The sequence below is a fragment of the Danio aesculapii genome, chromosome 17 (assembly GCF_903798145.1).
Source record: "Danio aesculapii chromosome 17, fDanAes4.1, whole genome shotgun sequence".
Taxonomy (NCBI): domain Eukaryota; kingdom Metazoa; phylum Chordata; class Actinopteri; order Cypriniformes; family Danionidae; genus Danio; species Danio aesculapii.
In genome coordinates, this window is record NC_079451.1 from 789,562 (window position 1) to 810,386 (window position 20,825).

Consider the following 20,825-nt stretch of genomic DNA (forward strand, 5'->3'; position numbering starts at 1 on the left):
CAGCAACAACGACAGTGGCAGAGGAACTCTTGCGTTGTTGTGTTTCCTGACGGCTTGCTTTGAGTGGAGCACCGCTGAAGGAGACGCGCGTGTGAATGAATTCCTCAGTGTTCATTAAAGTGATCGATGAATATTAATAAGTATATCTGGACGCGCTGAAGATGGAGAGCGATATTCTGGACATCCTGGAGCAGCTTGGGTAAGAGCACACCGTGCAGAATTCATGATAGTAAAGATAAGAGTGATGATGATGAAGATGTGTTTACGTTAGAAACCCCATAAAGAAGCGGTCAACGCGAAAGTCAGCTGTATTATTATTATTATTATTATTATTATTATTATTATTATTAATATTATTATTATAACGTTTATAATGTGTTTATATAGTCATGTTTCACAGTGCTGGTCGAATAAATGAATTAGAAACGCAAATAAATGGAAAGGGGATAGATTTAAAAGACAAAACAGAGGAAACTGATTAAAAGAAAATGAAATATCACTAAAATAATAGTAAATAATATCCTTATTTTAGTAAATATTACTACAATAATATTCCACTAATCTGTTTTCGTGCTTTAATCATTGATGATGAAGATGATTATGATGATGCTCAGGTATGACGGGCCGCTGACGGAGGAGGCGTGTCTGCTGGCCGAGTGTGGGCGGGGCTTCAGCTCATCTGAATATGTTAATTTGCTGACGTGGCTCACAAAACAACTGACGCAATTCACTGAGACACACACACAGGACAAGATCATCACAGGTGAGACACGCGCACACACAGGATCATCACAGGTGACGCCCCCCCCCCCCCCCCCCCCACCACCACCACACACACACACAACAAAACACAGGTGACACTTCACTGAGACACACACAATGGTTTGTTTTCCTATCTCAGTGAGGACATTACTTAGACTTCTATTGTTTATCTGACAGGTTAATGATAGTGTCAGTGGCCTACCCCTAGCCCTAACCCGAACCCAATCCTGACATGCACTTAATTAGTAAGGAGCTGTGTAATGTCAACATTACTTTGTGTGTGTGTCAGCAGATCCTCTAGAGGTGAGCCGGCTGCTCAAGGACTGCTGCTGTCCATATGAAGGACTGGCCTCTCGATTAGCCAATGGGGACGTGAAGGACACCAGAGACCATCTCAAGATCATCTGTGAGTGTGTGTGTGTGTGTGTGTGTGTGTGTGAGAGAGATTACATGTAAGTGCATGTGTGTGCATGCATGAAGAATGAAGCATCTCTGTGTGTGTGTGTGCGTGCAGGAAATGTGTGTGAGGGTAAGTAAGTGCTTGCGTGTTTGTCTCTGCATGTGCATGTATGCCCCGAGTGTGTGTGTTTATGTGTGTATTTGTGTGTGCGCATGTATATGTTTATGTATGTATGTGTGTGTGTGTGCGCGTGTCTCTGTGTGTGCGCCTGCCTATGTGCTTGTGTGTGTGTGCATTAATATGTTTGAGTGAGTACGTGTGTGTGTGTATTGACGGCTGGTGTGTTGTGTCAGTGTTTGTGTCGTCAGAGCTTCAGTCGGCTCAGCTGCAGCTCAGTAAAACACTCAGAGATGCAGAAGAGCAGGAGATGCGCTCGTCTCTGCAGGATCTCTCCGTCATCTGTCACACACTCACACTGCCGGATCCGGCCGGACGAGACGCAACACACACCTTTACAGACATCCAGACGCAGGTCAGCCATCACTCACACACACATGCATCTTTGTTTTGATGAGTTGTGGGCTTATCTATCTTATCAATCCATCCATCTTATCTATCTAAGCCTAAAAATGTCGAATAAAAATAAGCATGAAAGGAAAAAACATGAGCTGAATCAATTTTGTCATATCAATTGCAGCAAAATGAAGTTATATGACACGTTATTGTATTAATTGTAAAATAAGAATCAGAGATTTACATTCCTGGTGTTGATTTTCATTAATCTTGAAACTGAAGAGCGCTATATATCCACACTGCCGCTAGATGGCGCTGTTGACTCCTGCTATAAATCAACATTTAATCCCTCTGCAGCTATAATCATTATAGCACACACTATATCACTGTATTATAGACACATGAAGACTAAATTATTAGATTTTCTGTGACATTTAAATACCTTTTCACTTACTTAATAAGGAGATTTTCCCCCCAACACATTTCTGATCATAATAGTGTTAATAACTCATCTGTAATAACTGATTTCTTTTCTATTTGCCATGATGACAGCACATAATATTAGACTAGATATTCTTCAAGACACTAGTATTCAGCTTAAAGTGCAAAATTATGCAAGTGATCATGTAACAGTCGTCAATTGGAAATAACGTCTTAAGGTGGCTAATAATATTGACCTTAAATCTCAATCTTTTCCATTAAAGTTTATGTGTATAGTGCTTTAACAATAGTTATTGTTTTAAAGCAGCTCTATAAAAGGTGCACATTATTGAATTACATTCAGATTAAGTTAAGATTACAATCAAAAATAAGTTATTATCTAGATCTCCTCAATGATGTGTGTGAATGTAAATATCCACGACCTGTTGTTGTTGTTGTTTTGTGGTGGTTCAGGTGAATGCTCTGCTGGAGAAGCTTCCAGAGACGCACATCGGAGCTCCAGCGCTGGAGAGAAGCATCAGTGCAGAGCGATGGGTGAGAGTCAGCCTGAGCTCCGTCAGCTGTGTGTAAAGTGTGTGTGTGTAAATTGTGTGTATCTGTGTGTGCAGGAGGAGCTGGAGAAGATCAACAGCACTCTGTCGGCGGAGTACGAGTGCCGGCGGCGGATGCTCATCAAACGCCTCGACGTCACCGTTCAGTCCTTCAGCTGGTCAGACAGAGCCAAGGTGACCACATATTATATTTCAGTCTTATGCTATTTGTAAAATTTAGCTTGTTTAGTTTTTTATTGATTATCGCGGTGTGACTTTTGGCTATTTTTGACCCCCTCAAGAGAACGCTCGGTTTTAAATAGGTGTGGCAGAATGTAGACTGTAGATGCTAACGCCGGCTGCTCTGATTAGCTCTCATTTATTCACATCAACATTGCTGAACAGACCATGCAGTAGGCATCAGTCTTCTGTGGAGGCGTCTGGCTAAGCACTTTTAGCTTAGCTTAGCATAGATCATTGAATCGGATTAGACCATTAGCATGAAAAAAGTTGTTAGTTAATTTTCCTATTAAAAGCTCGACTCTTCTGTAGTTAAATCATGTAGCAAGGCAAGATTATTTCTATAGCACATTTCATACACCGTGGCAATTCAAAGTGCTCTACATAAACAGGAATAAAAGAGACAAGAATAAGAAAATAAAAACAACAGAGAATAAAAATGATTAAAGCAGATTAAAATGTGTTAAACAGGTTATAAAAGAATGAAAAAGAAAAGAAAGGGATGCTAGTGTGATTTGTCGGACGTAGTACAGTGCTCATTTAGTAAAGACACAGCTAAACAGATGTGTGTTCAGTCTTGATGTGAATGTGCCTAATGAGCACATCTGATCATTTCTGGAAGCTGATTCCAGCAGCAGAGGGCGCTGTTAGTAGCTGAAGGCTGATTCACCCTGCTCTGACTGAACTCTTGGGATTTCTAATCTATTTGACCCTAAAGATCCGAGTGATCTGTTAGGTTTGTATTCAGTGAGCATATCTGTAATGTATTGAGCTCCTAGGCCATTTAGTGAGTTATAGAGCAGTAATAATACTGTAAAATCTATTCTGAATGTAACTGGGAGCCAGTGTAAAGACCTGAGGACAGGTGTGATGTGCTCTGATTTTCTGCTTCTAGTCAGAATTCTAGTCGCAGCGTTCTGGATGAGCTGTAACTGTCTGACTGTCTTTTTGGGAAGGCCAGTGAGGAGGCCATTACAGTAATCCACCCTACTGCTGATAAAAGCATCAACAAGTTTCTCTGAGTCCTCACTGGAGACACAGCATCTGATTCTTGTGAGATGATAGTCTGCTGATTTACTAACTGCTTTAACATGACTATTGAAACTCAGATCCTACTCCAGAGTCACACCAAGATTCTTGACCTTACTTTTTGTTTGTTTCACCCTTAGTGCCAAGTTACACATTCATCTTGAGACTACAGAAAATGAAAAGTTGCTTATTTCTTGGCTGATGGCTAGTAGGAGGTAAACTCTGATTTTCCAAGGAACTGTACTGCTGCACCATGACTGCAGCAGTGCGATTATATTACGCCTGGAGACTTGTTTCAGGTGCTGCGTAATATTAGTGCACTTTCCTTTTTAATAAGCAAAATCTTATTTTGAGTGAGATGCTAATGGTCTAATCTGATTAAATGATCTATGCTAAGCTAAGCTAAAAGTGCTTAGCCAGACCTGGAGATCGGCTGAATGGACTCCAAAATGATCAAACTCAACAGTTTAACTCTATGGGAGCTGGAAAATGAGCCTGTTATTTCCCAAAAATATGCGGAGTGTTCCTTTTAATGGTGACAATTGTATCATAAAATAAATCTAAATAAAACCGCCCACTGTGTAATGCGCAGATGTCTCCTTCGTTGACAAATAACAGTGATCAAGTAAAATAAAAAGGACTTTCTGTCGCCATGATTTCTGGAGTGAACTATCGCGAGCGGATGGGTTTGAGTCGCACAGGATTGGTTAATAGAAACTATGTCATTTTGCAATAGTTTTTATCGACACCTAGAAAATATTGCACAAATTTGTAAAAGACTTGGTGCACGGCTGCTCAGTGGTTAGCACTGTCGCCTTACAGCAAGAAGCTCGCTGATTCAAGTCCCGGCTGGGTCAGTGTGTGTTTCTTTGTGGAGTTTGCATGTTCTCCCTGTGTTGGCGTGGGTTTCTATTCTGGAACTATTCTGGAATAGTTGGCGGTTCATTTTGCTGTGGTGATCCCTGATAAATAAAGGGACTAAGCCACAGGAAAATGAATGAATGAATTGTAATGGACTCGCACCTCATCAGAAGCCATGCATTGATTTATTTGTTGTTTTCAGGTGAAGATTGATCAGATGGCGCGGGCGTATCAGCCCAAGAGATACGCTCTGTCCGTCAGGTCGAGCGTGAGTTTGGCTCATCTGCTGGCGGCGCGGAGAGACATCTGCAATATGGTGAAGACCAGCAGCGGATCCAGCCGCCAGAACACCAGCTGCGCCGTCAACAGGGTGCGTACCGCAGACTACAGAATACACAAGACACGCCACTCATATTATTCAGAATGGGGGAAAGTGTAACGGTCAATATGGCGAATAAAGCCCCGCCTACTAATACAGGAGCCAATCAGCGATCGCTGTAGACTGGTGATTCTTCGGGAGGGGGGCTCGGAGCAGATGTGTGTTTATGACAGTTTCTGCAGCTTCATTATGATCCTCTGGGCTCAGCAAAGACACTGATATCTCAGCCAATACTTGCTTTACACACCTGAGAAATATATCAGCATAAAGCTTCAGATCTCTACTCTGAAATGATCCAAATACACCTGAAATGTGTATGAAGTGAACCCGAGATACAGTCTATCGTGTCAAACACGCATCACATGACAGAAACTACACAAACTAGTAAACAGAGAGTCGCTGTCATTTCTGGTTGAGATTTACCAACAACCAAGCACGACTGGATGATCATTATTCAGAGGATTGTAATGTGTAACGGCCATAAATGAGGTTGGTGTCGTGATCTCGTTCCCTTTGAGTGCACATTAGCTCAGGCAACCTGAAAAAATGCAGGTTTTGTTTAAATCAAACGTTTAATAATGAAACCAGAGCTCGTCTTTAATTTTATTGGTGATTCCAAATATGAAATGTAATCGTAAGTTTGACAAGTCATTCGGGAGAGTTTGATGTTTCCTGTTCAAACAGAATGCTCGAGTGACGTTTTAAAGATGGCCGACGAGTGAAATGACTTGCCATAAAGGGACTTTTCCGCATATTGATGTGCTGGATTTGGTCTGGGTGCGAGAAAACAAATGATTTACCAATTCTTTCTCTAGCGATTATGAATCATTTCTTAATTTCAGAGTAGATTGTGTATTTAAATTAGATTGTGCGGGCGTGAGCTTGAAACAGAAAAATAACGAGCATTGACTTGCGTGTATGTGTGTTGCCCAATTCACTGTATTTGGACAAAAATGGATGAAAGTGTCATCTGGTGGTCATGTCTGGTACTGCGGCCAAACAAATCTCCTACAATGAAAGCTCATTGTTTGAGATACCAATTTCAAATTTGGAATATAACTAGTTCAGATATTTAGCTTTGATTATTAGGTTTTGTAAAATACGCATGTAATAATGCATGATAGCTGCCTATTAAACAAATGCCAGTCATTAAATTGACTAATGGTTGGAGAAGAGATGTTACCCAGCTAACGTTCTCACAGCGTCTAGGCAATGTTCACTAAAGTTAGGAAAAACATTCACTGATTCAAAGTTAGCAGAAAAACATCATCTATTAAAGTTGTTTGTCATGAACATTAACAATGAGATTCCCTGCTCTAGTGTGTGTGATGTTCTGCTATGTGTGTTCAGATCCTGATGGGTCGAGTTCCTGACCGCGGCGGGCGTCCGTCTGAGATCCAGGCTCCTGCCCCGGAGATGCCCACTTGGAGGAAGAGATCCGATGGAGGAGGGCGAGGGGCAGGACATAGAGGAGGAGGATGGCAGACGGGTGGAGGAGACGGCTGGAGGACGGGAAGATGGAGTCGAGGAGGACGAGGAGGAGGACACTACTATCACTGACTACCAAACAGCAGAGACACTGGAGGAAACTCTTTTTAAAGTAGCGTGTGTTTGATTCCTTTAGCTATTTAACTTGTACATGATCAGACTAGACCATGGAGACGATGAAGAATAAAGACATGAAACACTATTAGTGAATATATATTTGTGCTGCAATGCTGAAATCACACAACTCACGACAGATGCATGAAATCGGATGCAGTTCGGTGCCGTTTGAAGCGAGCGATAATCTCATGGTGTGGATTGTTACAAATCACAATGGAGAGAATCGCCTGTGAAATATTTGGCTTGCTAAATCTGTGGAGCTGTGGGAGATTCACAATCCTGCTGAGTGAATATGAGCTCTGACTGAAAAACACATCAGCTATGACCGACAGCCAATCACAGAGCTGATCACACTTCAACCCATTTCTGGGTGTATTATAGACTGAACCAATTGCTGGGTTAACTTTTTAAAATTAAATTTATATGACCAAATTTAACCCAATGTTTGAGTTTGTCCATATTTTACCCAATTTGGTTTTAGATTACCCAGCATTTATCAACACCAAGCCAAGCAGTGATTGCCCTGAGCTGAGCAGCACAATAGTAAGGTGTGTTTTTCTTTGCATGACGCACTGTAAGTATTTTTAGTCTTATTCTTGGTCTTTTCTTTTCCCAAACTAACTTTGAAATCAAATTGATCATTTCTTAAACGCTTCCCAAACAGGAAGACATTGGAATAGGAAGAAAAGCAGCTTCAGCATCTCTCGTGGTCATAATTAAACCATACTAACAGCAGAAACTCTTATTAGTGCTGTAGAATAGTCTGTCTTCAGGTGGTGAATGTTTGTTGCTTCAAAAATTGACTCGGGAAGCCAGAGCTATATTGACAGAACTGGACTGATATGATCATAGTGCTGCGTTTAGGACCAGCTGGAGTTTATTTACTGCAGGGTTTAACAGATCGTTCAATTAGCAAAATTAACAGCAGCACATTTACTTATCCAGGTGCATTCAATATAGAATCAAATAATCACAACAAACCAAGTGTATAATTATGATTTATTAATTAGGAACATGGTCAATTATACACACTGTCATATTCCTCACATGCATCGTGCTGGATTGTAGTGCACACACACACACACACACACACTCTGAAAAATAGACAACATAATACTGATCTGACCTAAACTGAATTTGTTTTTTAATTCACAAAACGAAGGCAATTAAAATAACAGAGAAAAGCATTTGTTAGCGTGGTCATTTATTCACTGAGCTGAAGTTTGACCAACAGGCTGAGATGATCAGAGGGAAAGGTTTCACTGGGTAAACCTCGCAGAGACCAGAGATGAGCCTCAGACAGCAGAGACAGACGAGCCAGCAGTTTCAGACCACCAGAGCTCTCTGAAAAACACAAACACACTCGTCAGACCAGCGTCACATGCAGAAAATAAATACAATACTATGTGCAGCATACTTAAAAAAAATACAGCAGTGTCACATACAGAACACACTCAACACATACAGCAGTGTCACATACAGAACACACTCAATACATACAGCAGTGTCACATACAGAACACACTCAACACATGCTGTTAATGTAATGTTAGTTGCATAATGCATGTCTTAAATTCATGCTAAACAAATGGCCAAAATATATATAATAATGCAAATTAAATATATATTTATGTATGATTTAAACTTAAAAGTTTAATTTAATTTATTATTATTTTTTGTTGAATAAAAGATTTTTCTAGAGTCATCCATCATAATTTTGTGGCTCAAAAGTAACGGTTCGGGCACAGTTTTGGCACCGGTACCATTTTAAACGTATCGATTTAGAACTACTTTCAAAATAACCCCAAAAGATACCCAACCCTGCATGTGCTATAAGTGAATAGGGTGAACTAAACTGTGTATGTGTGTGAATGTGAGAGTGTATGGGTGTTTCCCAGTACTGGGTTGCAGCTGGAAGGGCATCAGCTGCGTAAAACTATGCAGGAATAGTTGGCGGTTCATTCTGCTGTGTAAACCTCTGAATAATGGACTAAGCTGAATGAATGATATGTTACCTTTGCCTCCGTTGAAGCGGCTCTTCTGCCGTCGAGAGTAGAAGATGTAGTCGACCATTGCGGCTCCTTCAGAGTTCAGTGTGGTGACCAGATCAGTCAGAGTTTCGGGATGAATATGACTATAAGCAGACGTCAGACTCAACCTGTGACGTAAACAAGGACTGAACCTGCCAAATACAGTCAGATTTTAGCATTTGAGTTGTCAAAATACTTTAGTTTATGTTTCTGTGCTACAATAAACGTGCAGAAGAGAAGAAAATTAATACCTTCACCCTATAATAAGCTTTATGTACTGTTTATTTCAGCAGTCTGCCAGCATGACCCCAAACACTGCGTTATCATACAAATAAATACAATTACAATATCAATTATATATAATTATTGTGTTTACTTCTTGTATACACGTCTATGTTATGATTTGGGAAATATGGAGTGATATTTTGACCAATTTACCACTCCACAACACCACTAACTCGCATAAAAGTGGACATTTTTATTAAAAAAAATGACTTTAATATTGATGTAAATGAAAGTGCCATCTGCAGGTTACAAAAATAACCAGTATTGTTAATAACTAGTGTGATTACAGTTTTGGAAATGATTAGTTTTGCCTATATGTGTGTGTATATGTGTGCGCATATAGGTAGACAATGTCACAAAATATTATACTATTTATATGAAGGCAACCATTTGAGTTTTTTGACTGAGGAAAAGAGCCTCTGTGTCATCCTGACCCTAAACAGTGTATAAGTGCTCATACCAAAGCCAACATTAACAAAAAAACAGACATATTAAGGAGAAAACGTGACACAAACATCAAACGAACACAAAACACACACCCTGTAGAGAACTGGAGAAAGTCAGGGACTGCATTACAGTGATGATTATAGCCGTATGTTTGAGCTACATGTGGATAAATAATGAGTTATAAGATAAAAGTTAATGTTAAACTCATAAAGAAATAACAGAAGATAAACATGACAGTGTTGAAGCATCATAAAGGTCTTGCGTTTCCCTTACAAACAGCATTTGCTCTAAATATCAATACTTTTGTGCAGCCCAGAGTAACTTTGCGTTCATTGGCTAAACAATTATGTTAGATGGACATACTTAGCATTTGCTCACCATTTAGAGACCAAACAGCTCACGAATATTAAAAAACAACATTTAATAATAATAAATGAAACTCACCGTAGATTAAACATGTCTCCTGGGTCTGCAAAAAGTAGAGATTAAAAATCAGAGAATATTTGAACACGTTTACCCTATATGTGTGAGGATCTAAACAATTTCCCCAGTTGCTGTGTACTAATCTGAGACTTTTACATGAATGTGTCGTTTGTCAAAAACCATGGAGCTCCATATCAGTGCTCATGCATTTAATAGCATGTCAACTGTGACTTGAACCATATTTAGTCTGAACTGGGCCTAGCATTAGCTGGTGCAGAGCTGAAGCAGGTGAATCTGTTACCCGGTGTTTTGTCTGTTACTCCAGGTATGAGCTCCAGATCTGCAGGCCGAACACACGCCGCGTCACTGAAGCGCAGCTGACACATAAACTCATGGCTGTACTGCTGTTTACCATCTGAAAATAAAACACACACACACACGCTGGCAATCAAAGACCATGTTGGATTTTAAATACCTTGTAACTACACTTACCGGCCACTTTATTAGGTACACCTATCCAACTGCTCGTTAACGCAAATTTAGGCATGTAGACATGGTCAAGACGATCTGCTACTGTTCAAAGCGAGCATCAGAATGGGGAAGAAAGGGGATTTAAGTGACTTTGAACGTGGCATGGTTGTTGCTGCCAGACGAGCTGCTCTGAGTATTTCAGAAACTGCTGATCTACTGGGATTTTCACGCACAACCATCTCTAGGGTTTACAGAGAATGACAAAGAGGAAATATTCAGTGAGCGGCAGTTCTGTAGGCGCAAATGCCTTGTTGATGCCAGAGGTCAGAGGAGAATGGCCAGACTGGTTCCAGCTGATAGAAAGGCAACAGTAACTCAAATAAGCACTCGTTACAACCATCTCTGTCCAACCTTGAGGCGGATGGGCTACAGCAGCAGAAGACCACACCGGGTGCCACTCCTGTCAGCTAAGAACAGGAAACTGAGGCTACAATTCACACAGGCTCACCAAAACTGGACAATGGAAGATTGGAGAAACGTTGCCTGGTCAGATGAGTCTCCATTTCTGCTGACACATTCGGATGCTCGGCTCATAATTTGGCGTCAACAACATGAAAGCATGGATACTTCCAGCAGGATAACGCACCATGTCATAAAGCACCAATCATCTCAGACTGGTTTCTTGAACATGACAATGAGTTCACTGTACTAAAATGGCCTCCACAGTCACCAGAGCTCAATCTAATAGAGTACCATTGGGATGTGGTGGAACGGGAGATTGGCATCATGGATGTGCAGCTGACAAATCTGCAGCAACTGTGTGATGCTATCATGTCAATATGGAGCAAAATCTCTGAGGAATATTTCCAGTAGCTTGTTGAATCTACGCCATCAAGGATTAAGGCAGATCTGAAGGCAAAAGGGGTCAAACCTGGTACAAGTAAGGTGTACCTAATAAAGTGGCTGGTGAGTTCATGTATATCTGGCACTGACCTGAAGCTGTGGTGTGTGTGTCAGTTTTGTACTGGCAGCGGTCAGTAATGCACAGGCTGCTGGGCCACAATGGGGAGAAAAGCCTGTTGTGATGAGCTTTATATGACAAATCCGTCTGGCCTGAAACCTGCACAAACCATCAATGTATTTGCAGTGTTTTTACAACACTAATATTGCTGAAGGGGGCGAATAATATTGAGCTTAAAATGGGTTTAAAACAATTAAAAACTGCTTTTATTCTAGCTGAAATAAAACAAATAAGACTTTCTCCAGAAGAACAAATATTAGAGGAAATACTGTGAGAAATGCCTGAATCTGTTCACAGGAGGGCAAGTGATTCTGACTTCAACTGTACATTGTAAAAAATGCCAGTAATCAGGGTCTCTCACCATCCACGTTGGTAAGCCGTGATAGTAGAGCTGCCCGGTGGTGATCAGCGTCCACAGAGGACTCCTGGGTAAAGCATTGAAGTCTCCACACAGAATCAGCTCACAGCTTTTCCCTTCACTCCTGCATTTCTGCATGACGCTGTGGATCTCGGCGAACATGATGGCGAGCTGGGCCAGCTTCACGTCTCCTCTCCTGGGATTGAACAGGAGGTGTGTGTTGGCAACACACACCGGTGTAAACTGATGATTGGGTCCCGCCGTGGGCTGGAGGAGCAGCACGATACCCACATTATCCCGATCCAGCAGCTCACACTCCGAGCGGCGAAACTCCAGCAGGCTGACGGAGAGCTGGATGAAGCGTTCACTGCGGTAAAACACCGCACAGCCGTCTGTTTTTGAGCCTGTGCGCCGCTTATAGATGCATGTATAACCTGGACCAAAAACATGCAGTCAAGACAATGAAACCATTCATTCATTCATTCATTTATATTCTTTTCGGCTTAGTCCCTTTATTAATCCGGGGTCGCCACAGCGGAATGAACCGCCAACTTATCCAGCATGTTTTACGCAACAGATGCCCTTCCAGCCGCAACCCATCCCTGGGAAACATCCATACACACTCACTCACACACAAACACTATGGACAATTTAGCCTACCCAATTCACCTATACTACGTGTGTTTGGACTGACAGTGGGGGAAACCGGAGCAGGGAGAACGAACTCCACACGGAAACGCCAACTGACCCAGCCGAGGCTCGAACCAGCGACCTTCTTGATGTGAGGCGACAGCACTACCTACTGCGCAACTGCGTCGCCTTACGATGAAATCAATAAAGACAAATTTTATTCTTTATTTAAATTTATTATTACATTTATTATATTATAAAACATGGATTATAAGCAATAAAGCGTTAAATAATCTGGCTCCTGTTTATCTAACCAACCTTCTGTCTCACTATAATCCAACCCGCTCTTTAAGATCTCTAAACTCAGGGCTTCTGGTAGTAACTAGAATAGCAAAGTCCACGAAAGGAGGTCGAGGGTTCTCATATATGGCTCCTAAACTCTGGAATAGCCTTCCTGATAATCTCATAGGCTCAGACACTCTCTCAGTTCAAAACTAGAGTAAAGACCTATCTTTTAGTAAAGCACTGATCATATATCATATCATATATTTTGATGGTAAAATATTGTCTTGTTTTGAGAAATAATACGTAAAAAGTAAGTGCGTTTTTAATTTAAAACAAGCAAAATAATCTGCCAATGGGGTAATCAAAATAATCTTATTTCAAAGTGAAAACATTATTATTTTGCTTATTTTTCACCTCACTGGAAGATTGTTTAGGTTGTTTTAAGGAAAAACTCACTTATTTTGACCGATTTCTGAAAACAAGACCATAGTTTTTACTAGTCTAGAAAATGCTCCTTGATGTAAGAATATTCAGATATTTGAACTATAAACAAGACCATACTACATCTGTCACTACCATAATAATAGTGAACATCTACTGAACATATTTGCGTTTTGCTGTTCACATCAGCAGCAAGTTTAGATGTGCCCATAATAATTCTGGCCACGTCTCACCCATGTCGATCAGGATAGGATGCATCTGCTCCTCAAAATGATCCTCTTGCACTTCCTGAAGACAAACAATCTGTGCAAAATAGAAATATTAACATTAAATAGATACATGAACCATTGGGTTTAGGAAAGGACATCTCTATTTATCTTCTGAATAAGGAGACTTTCGAAAAGAGTTCATAACCTTTTCTTTTACTCACTGCACACTGCATCAAAGGTGAATGTATACAGATTCATTCATTTAGCTGCACATCTGTTAACCGAATGCATGAATGAATGAATAAATGAATGGTTGTCTTACATCCAGTTGCAAAATCTGGAGCTATATGAATGAATGAATGGTTGTTTTACATCCAGTTGCAAAATCTGGAGCTATATGAATAAATGAATGCATGAATGAATGAATGAATGGTTGTCTTACATCCGGTTGCCAGATCTGGAGCTATATGAATGAATAAACGGTTGTCTTACATCAGGTAGCAAAATCTGGAGCTATATGAATAAATGAATGCATGAATGAATGAATGAATGGTTGTCTTACATCCGGTTGCCAGATCTGGAGCTATATGAATGAATGAACGGTTGTCTTACATCAGGTAGCAAAATCTGGAGCTATATGAATGAATGAATGAATGGTTGTCTTACATCCGATTGCCAGATCTGGAGCTATATGAATGAATGAATGGTTGTCTTACATCCGGTTGCCAGATCTGGAGCTATATGAATGAAAGAATGAATGAATGAATGAATGAATGAAAGAATGGTTGTCTTACATCTGGTTGCTAGATCTGGAGCTATATGAATAAATAAATAAATGAATGAATGGCTGTCTTACATCCGGTAGCCAGATGTGCAGCTATATTAATAAATGAATGAATAAATTGTTGTCTTACATCCGGTTGCCAGATGTGCAGCTATATAAGTGAATGAATGAATGAATGAATGAATGGTTGGTTGTCTTACATCTGGTTGCCAGATCTGGAGCTATATGAATGAATGAATGAATGAATGAATGGTTGTCTTACATCCGGTTGCCAGATCTGGAGCTATATGAATAAATGAACGAATGAATGGTTGTCTTACATCCGGTTGCCAGATGTGCAGTTATAAAAATAAATGAATGAATGGTTATCCTACATCCGGTTGCCAGATGTGCAGTTATAAAAATAAATGAATGAATGGTTATCCTACATCCGATTGCCAGATGTGCAGCTATATAAATTAATGAAAGAATAATGTTGTCTTACATCGGGTTGCCAGATCTGGAGCTATATGAATGAATGAATAATGTTGTCTTACATCGGGTTGCCAGATCTGGAGCTATATGAATGAATGAATAATGTTGTCTTACATCGGGTTGCCAGATCTGGAGCTACATGAATGAATGAATAATGTTGTCTTACATCGGGTTGCCAGATCTGGAGCTATATGAATGAATGAATAATGTTGTCTTACATCGGGTTGCCAGATCTGGAGCTATATGAATGAATGAATAATGTTGTCTTACATCGGGTTGCCAGATCTGGAGCTATATGAATGAATGAATAATGTTGTCTTACATCGGGTTGCCAGATCTGGAGCTATATGAATGAATGAATAATGTTGTCTTACATCAGGTTGCCAGATCTGCAGCTCCTTCAGGATGGACTGGAGCCGGTTTTCCCACCTCAGCACGTCCTCTGCACAGTGTGTGTACAGATGTGGATTGGCTTCCAGCAGATCCTGAGCCAGAATATTATAAGACATGATGCTGAAGTCGAACACCGGAGACGCGTCTGCACTGTCACTGCTGCGGGGTTCACTAAGGTCCTCCCACACTCGCCACATCACTTGGAGAGAAGAGGAGAAAGTCTGACTATGATACACAGTAATGGCAATATTTGGTTGAGAGCAATATTATTCACCCTCCTCTGAATCTTCTGTTTCTTGTTCAAATATTCCCCAAATGATTGGGATACAGCTGAATTTCTCTCAGTATTTCCTCTAATATTTGTTCTTCTGGTGAAAGTCTTATTTGTTTTATTTCAGCTAGAATAAAAGCAGTTTTTAATTGTTTAAACTCATTTTAAGGTCAATATTATTCGCCCCCTTCAGCAATATTAGTGTTGGATTGTCTCCAGAATAAACCACTGTTATACAATGACTTGCCTAATTACCCTAACTTTACCCTAATTACCCTAGTTAAGCCTTTAAATGTCACTTTAAGCTGAATACTAGTGTCTTGAAGAATATCTAGTCTAATATTATGTGCTGTCATTATGGCAAAGAGAAATGAAATATAGAGGAGGGCGACTTCAACAGTAGATGCACTATATAAATACACATTACAGTATCGTGCAGCCCTACTTTAAGCGAACATTATGTTGCAGGATCAATCTGACCTTCTATATTGTCATGGTCTTGAAATGCAGGATAGTAGCTGACGTCCGGAAACTGCACGTAAGGACAGTAACACATCTCCGCCAAGCCGTGTCCGACGGGAAAGTGCCACCCGACGGGCTCAGCGTCCATCTGGAACTGCTGAGTGTCTGACAGTAAAGCTGACAGGCCAAACACAGGGCTGCGGGACTCAAGAAGAGCTGCACCTCCAGAGCCTGCAGAACAACCCTGCATTAATGACCCGGCGCCATCACAGCCGTCTGCTTCTGCGGAGGAGACAAACAGACAGTAATTTACGTAAGTTACAGTTTACTTGTATTGACTGAGTTGCAGCTGGAAGGGCATCCGCTGCGTAAAACATATGCTGGAATAGTTGGCGGTTCATTCCACTGTGGCTACCTCTGATGAATAAGAGACTAAGCTGAAGGAAAACGAAAGAATGAATGATAGCGCCTCAGAGAAGATTGTGGTTTATATCAGGTGTCAGAAGATACAGCACATATGTATTATATGAAACCTCAGCGATCACTGACAGCCTGCCACAATGAGCAGCCACGGGTTATGCCTCGGTCACCAGGGGCGTAGCAACCAGGGGGGACAGGGGGGGAATCCGTCACCCTCACTTTTAGAGACAGACCATTTAGAAACAGGTGATTAATAATTATATGAACATATGATCTCATACAGCCGCCCCCCCACACTTTTAAAATGTCCGCTACGCCCCTGTCGGTCACACTTGAGTTTGACCATACGGAACTCTGTGATACGGCACTTTAAAAAGGGGCGGGATTAAACAACATGATTAGACTTTTAAATAAAGCGAGTGATTGCTCCACGTTTTTCTGTCCAGAGAGGTCATGTTTTGATCTTCGATTGGTCTCGCGCAGTCATGGGATGCATTTCGCAGGTCAGAGTTCACCAAGCTTGAACTTTGCAATGCAGTGAGCTGCAAAACTTGTCGGACGAGCTTGCGTTTCTGGTCTGACGCATTGGCGTGCGTATGAATGGAAGTCTATGGGGAGAAAAGTGCAGTGTGACCGCAGCTTTACATTGGAGCGATGTCCCCTCCCCGTTCATCAGATTGGCTGGACGAGCAACTGTCAATCTCGACTAGTGGACCAATGATGACGCTGAAGCCCGTCTGTGATTTAAATGAAACTCGCATTGCATCTTTTGGTTCAGATATGATAATATGAGCGGGAAAACTGATTTCGTCCAAACATGTATTAAATTTTGATTCACGCTCATCATCTTTCGGTACGCGACCTCGTTCTTATTCTGAGTTTAGTTTTTGCTCGTTATAATTTTACACGCAATGTCCATTTTTATAACATTAAATCATATATATATATATATATATATATATATTACAATCTTAATATTTTTCTATTCGCGACCATGATACTTTAGGCAGGAATTTGGTCCCATACCTCATAGTTTCTCATAAAATCTCCAGATTCAATCAATCAGATGCTCTCTAGTGTCTGACATGCCCCGCCTCCTCCTTCTCATTGATTTGACACGCTTGAGCTCGGCCACTCTCACAGGCAGAGCTGTTTAAAACAGAACACTATTGGCTGTTTTTTTTTTTTTAAGGGGAGGGGCTACACTATGTCCCGCCCTCTCTGTTTGAGTTGAGATCACGTCAAACATCCACTTCATGCGACCTTTACCCAGTTACTGCATTGTAAATGATGACAATACTAATCATATTCATCATATCATCATCATGTTTGACAGGGCTGATACATCAACAGCCCATATTCTGCACCTGTGGGAGCGTCTGCTGTCAGATGCGGAGATAATCCGACTTCTTGGGTGATGTTGTCAGATTCAGCCTGGTTCTTCACAGGATCTGGATGGTGTGTGTCCTCCAGACCGGCGAGCGGTGTTTCTGACAGCACTCCCTCCATCTGACTGACATCACACAGAGTCTTGTGCAGCTCTTCTTCCACTTGTCCTCTTTCTAGAGTCTCCACCAGTGTTCCCTGAGGATAGACAAGCAGTATGTTGATATTAATACAGTTAATTTATTAACACATATACATTAATACATTAATTTATTTATTAATACCGTCGTCCTCCTGTGAAAACTAAATATTGCAGTTTCACCGGAACATCACTGGCAGCTGAAAAACAGGTGTTGTGCATTACCCGCAACTATACTTGATACAGGCAGAAGTCTACTGTACCTGAGGACTGTGTGTGTGTGTGTGTTTGTGTTGTGGACGGTGTGCTGATCTCTGTGTGCTGTTCCTCTGGAGTGAGCGTCCCGTCTGCTGCTGTTCACCGCCACCGTCCCAAACCTCTCTGCCATTCACATGCACTGACGGAGCCTTCTGCCACACTGCTGCGGACACACACCACAAACACTGATTACAGAACACACTGATCTGATTGGAGGATGCAGATCTAGTTCAAAAGGAGACACTATAGTTGAAATTGTCATTATTTTTTTTATATTATTTATTTAAATATGAATTTGATTTGTTTTTTTAAATCCAATAATTAATATTCATTTATTCATTAATTTTCTTTTTGGCTTAGTCCCTTTATTAATCAGGGGTCGCCACAGCGGAATGAACAACCAACCTTTCCAACATATATGTTTTTGGATGCCCTTCCAGCTGCAACCCATCACTGGGAAACATCCATACACTCCCATTCACTATGGACAATTTAGTTTACCCAATTCCCCTACACCGCATGTCTTTGGACTGGGCGAAACCCGATTACACGGAGGAAACCTACGTCAACACAGGGAGAACATGCAAACTCCACACAGAAATGCCAACTTACCCAGCTGAGGCTCAAACCAGTGACCTTCTTGCTGTGAGGCTACTCATTGCGCCACCATGCCACTCTTACTAATTAATATTTTAAATCCAAATAATATTTAAATAATTAATATTTGAAAAATAACTTTATTTGTTTACAAATTCAATTCAAATTTAAATAACATTTAAAAAAAATTCAAATTCAAATAATATTTGAATAATTAATTATATTTGAAATTTAAAAATTGTTTTTTACAATTAATATTTCAAATTCAATTCATATTCAACTAAATAATATTTCAAATGAAATTAATATTAAAATAAATCCAAAATAATAATAATAATAAAATCCAAATAACATCTAAATAATATATTTTTTAAACAATTATTTTTTTAAAATGTTTAAAATTCAGAAATTGTAATAATTAATACTTCAATTTCAATTCATATTTAAACAAATAATATTTGAAAAATTATTTTAAAAATAAACCAAATAACATATATTTTTTCAAATATTAACATAATTTGAATATGAATTTGAAATATTAATATGTCATTAATGATATTGTCATATAAAAATATAACCAGACTGACATACACACATCATATGCCATTATAACAGCGCATTGTAATCAGATTTGATCTTAAACCTACCAAGTATTTTATGTGTCGTGTCAAATCAACTTCTTTAATGTGCTGTAAAATGAGCAAATAAATCAATAAGTCACAGAAGTTAACACACATGTATCTATTAAAGGTTATTTTGCTAGCTTATTAATTTATTAGCTCATTTAAAATAAATACTTAGTATAAAAGCATGTGCATAGCCTGATTCCTGTGCTGGTGTTAAATAATGGAATACATTAATGATATGGTCACTGTTTTACACTAACATGGCAGTAACACAACCATGGCTATTTGTTTTTCTCCTCACGAGTGTTTTCTTTTAAACACACGTTCAAAAATAAACACACCCGAGACAGCAGTATGAATTAAACTGTGACAACTTACCCCGTTCTCTGATTAACTAAATTACATATACATGTTACATGATTTATTAGAGATATATCATCAGCATCAGATAAAAGGCCAGCAGTATTTCAATCCTGTTCAACTGGGTTTACTCTGGGTCCACTGTTGACATCAATAATCAGCCAGAGCTGAGGTGATCTATTGGATATATTACAGTGATCTTGACTTTAGTGTGTGTTTCGGTGCTTTATTATTATTATTATTATTATTATGGTTGAGGCGCACGTGCTCGTGCTGCAGGCGCGCGGCCGAGTCATCAACAGAAACAGGGAAAAGCACACTAACAACAGAAGCATTCTCACCTGAAACTCTCTCGAGGAGTCTGGAAAGCGGATAAAGCGCATAAAACATCGCACAGACGATCATCTGGGAAACCGACGAACTTTATATTATTCAGCAGCTGAACAGCGAACCAGCGCGAGGGGGCGACAGGAGCGTGACGACAGACGCCGGCGGAGTGACGTCACTGCCCGCAGACAGCCGCGCCTCCGCAAACTTGGCACCATTAATGCAGTTTTTTCTTATTTTGCATTTATTAAATTTCCCATTTTTAAGTATGCTGATGTTGATGTCACTTTTTCGCGTTGTGGTTTTGTAGAGGAAGCAGCTCCCTAGTTGGTTTGTTTTTTAATGCAAACATTTTGAACAAATATTTGGATGATTTTGAGTTTACAAATGTGAGTGATCCATATTTTAGTCCTCAGAGGTGTTATTTTTAATTTTAGAAAGAATCTTATAAAAATAAAAATTAAAAATTAAAATATAAAATAAAAAAATTATATTAAAAACAAAACAAATATTCATAAACAGAAAAGTCTGAAGTCTTCTTTGTATTTTCCCGTTTTTCTCGCTGAATTTGACTCTTGTTTTCTCTCAAGTAGCAAATAATAAGAAAAGGGCAACATTTTTAATAATCATCTCGTTAATGATATGTCTATGGATGATGTCATAGCTTGATTAATGCACACACACATTTTTTCTCATTTTTTTATATTATATTATATTATTCATTCATTTTTTTCATTTTTTTCGGCTTAGTCCCTTTATTAATCAGAGGTCGCCACAGCGGAATGAACCGTCAACTTATCCAGCATATGTTTTACACACCACATGCCCTTCCAGGTGCAAGCCAGTACTGGGAATCACCCATACACACTCATTCACACACACACACTCAAACGCTACGGCCATTTTAGTTGATCAATTCCCCTATAGTGCATGTGTTTGGACTGTGGGGGAAACCGGAGCACCCGGAGG

The 20,825-nt window shown here is 40.0% G+C and overlaps 2 protein-coding genes across 5 annotated transcripts; one reads left to right on the forward strand and one right to left on the reverse strand.

The window, feature by feature from the left end:
• The first annotated feature begins 71 nt into the window (after positions 1-71).
• fam98b (family with sequence similarity 98 member B) lies at positions 72-7,761 on the forward strand. Of its 2 annotated transcripts, none has more exons than XM_056476436.1 (8): positions 72-199; positions 615-763; positions 1,052-1,168; positions 1,516-1,694; positions 2,570-2,650; positions 2,725-2,841; positions 4,979-5,146; positions 6,506-7,761. In XM_056476436.1, exons 1-8 carry the CDS (start codon positions 162-164, stop codon positions 6,713-6,715), a joined length of 1,059 nt encoding a protein of 352 aa, XP_056332411.1. In that variant the 5' UTR covers positions 72-161; the 3' UTR covers positions 6,716-7,761. The 2 variants fall into 2 exon arrangements, with proteins under 2 accessions (XP_056332411.1, XP_056332412.1); XM_056476437.1 differs by having other exon boundaries at positions 1,055-1,168.
• Positions 7,746-20,011, reverse strand: angel1 (angel homolog 1 (Drosophila)). Of its 3 annotated transcripts, none has more exons than XM_056476429.1 (12): positions 19,871-20,011; positions 17,952-18,106; positions 17,531-17,747; positions 15,762-16,025; positions 14,992-15,209; positions 13,384-13,453; positions 11,798-12,228; positions 11,409-11,535; positions 10,246-10,359; positions 9,966-9,990; positions 8,775-8,941; positions 7,746-8,104 (listed from the first exon to the last, which is right to left on the reverse strand). In XM_056476429.1, exons 1-12 carry the CDS (start codon positions 19,932-19,934, stop codon positions 7,965-7,967), a joined length of 1,992 nt encoding a protein of 663 aa, XP_056332404.1. In that variant the 5' UTR covers positions 19,935-20,011; the 3' UTR covers positions 7,746-7,964. The 3 variants fall into 3 exon arrangements, with proteins under 3 accessions (XP_056332404.1, XP_056332403.1, XP_056332405.1); XM_056476428.1 differs by having other exon boundaries at positions 17,952-18,109; XM_056476430.1 differs by lacking the exon at positions 19,871-20,011 and having other exon boundaries at positions 17,834-18,045.
• Between the last annotated feature and the right edge of the window lie 814 nt (positions 20,012-20,825).

Bases quoted from the DNA above. Each gene is read 5' to 3' on its own strand.
- fam98b (XM_056476436.1), top strand. From the start codon at position 162: ATGGAGAGCGATATTCTGGACATCCTGGAGCAGCTTGG. The intron at 200-614 runs GTAAGAGCACAC...GATGATGCTCAG, and splicing joins GACATCCTGGAGCAGCTTGG to GTATGACGGGCCGCTGACGG. The intron at 2,842-4,978 runs GTGACCACATAT...TGTTGTTTTCAG, and splicing joins GCTGGTCAGACAGAGCCAAG to GTGAAGATTGATCAGATGGC.
- angel1 (XM_056476428.1), bottom strand. From the start codon at position 19,934: ATGATCGTCTGTGCGATGTTTTATGCGCTTTATCCGCTTTCCAGACTC. The intron at 17,748-17,951 runs GTACAGTAGACT...GTCTATCCTCAG, and splicing joins CACACACACACAGTCCTCAG to GGAACACTGGTGGAGACTCT. The intron at 10,360-11,408 runs GTCAGTGCCAGA...TTTTATTTTCAG, and splicing joins CACACACACCACAGCTTCAG to ATGGTAAACAGCAGTACAGC.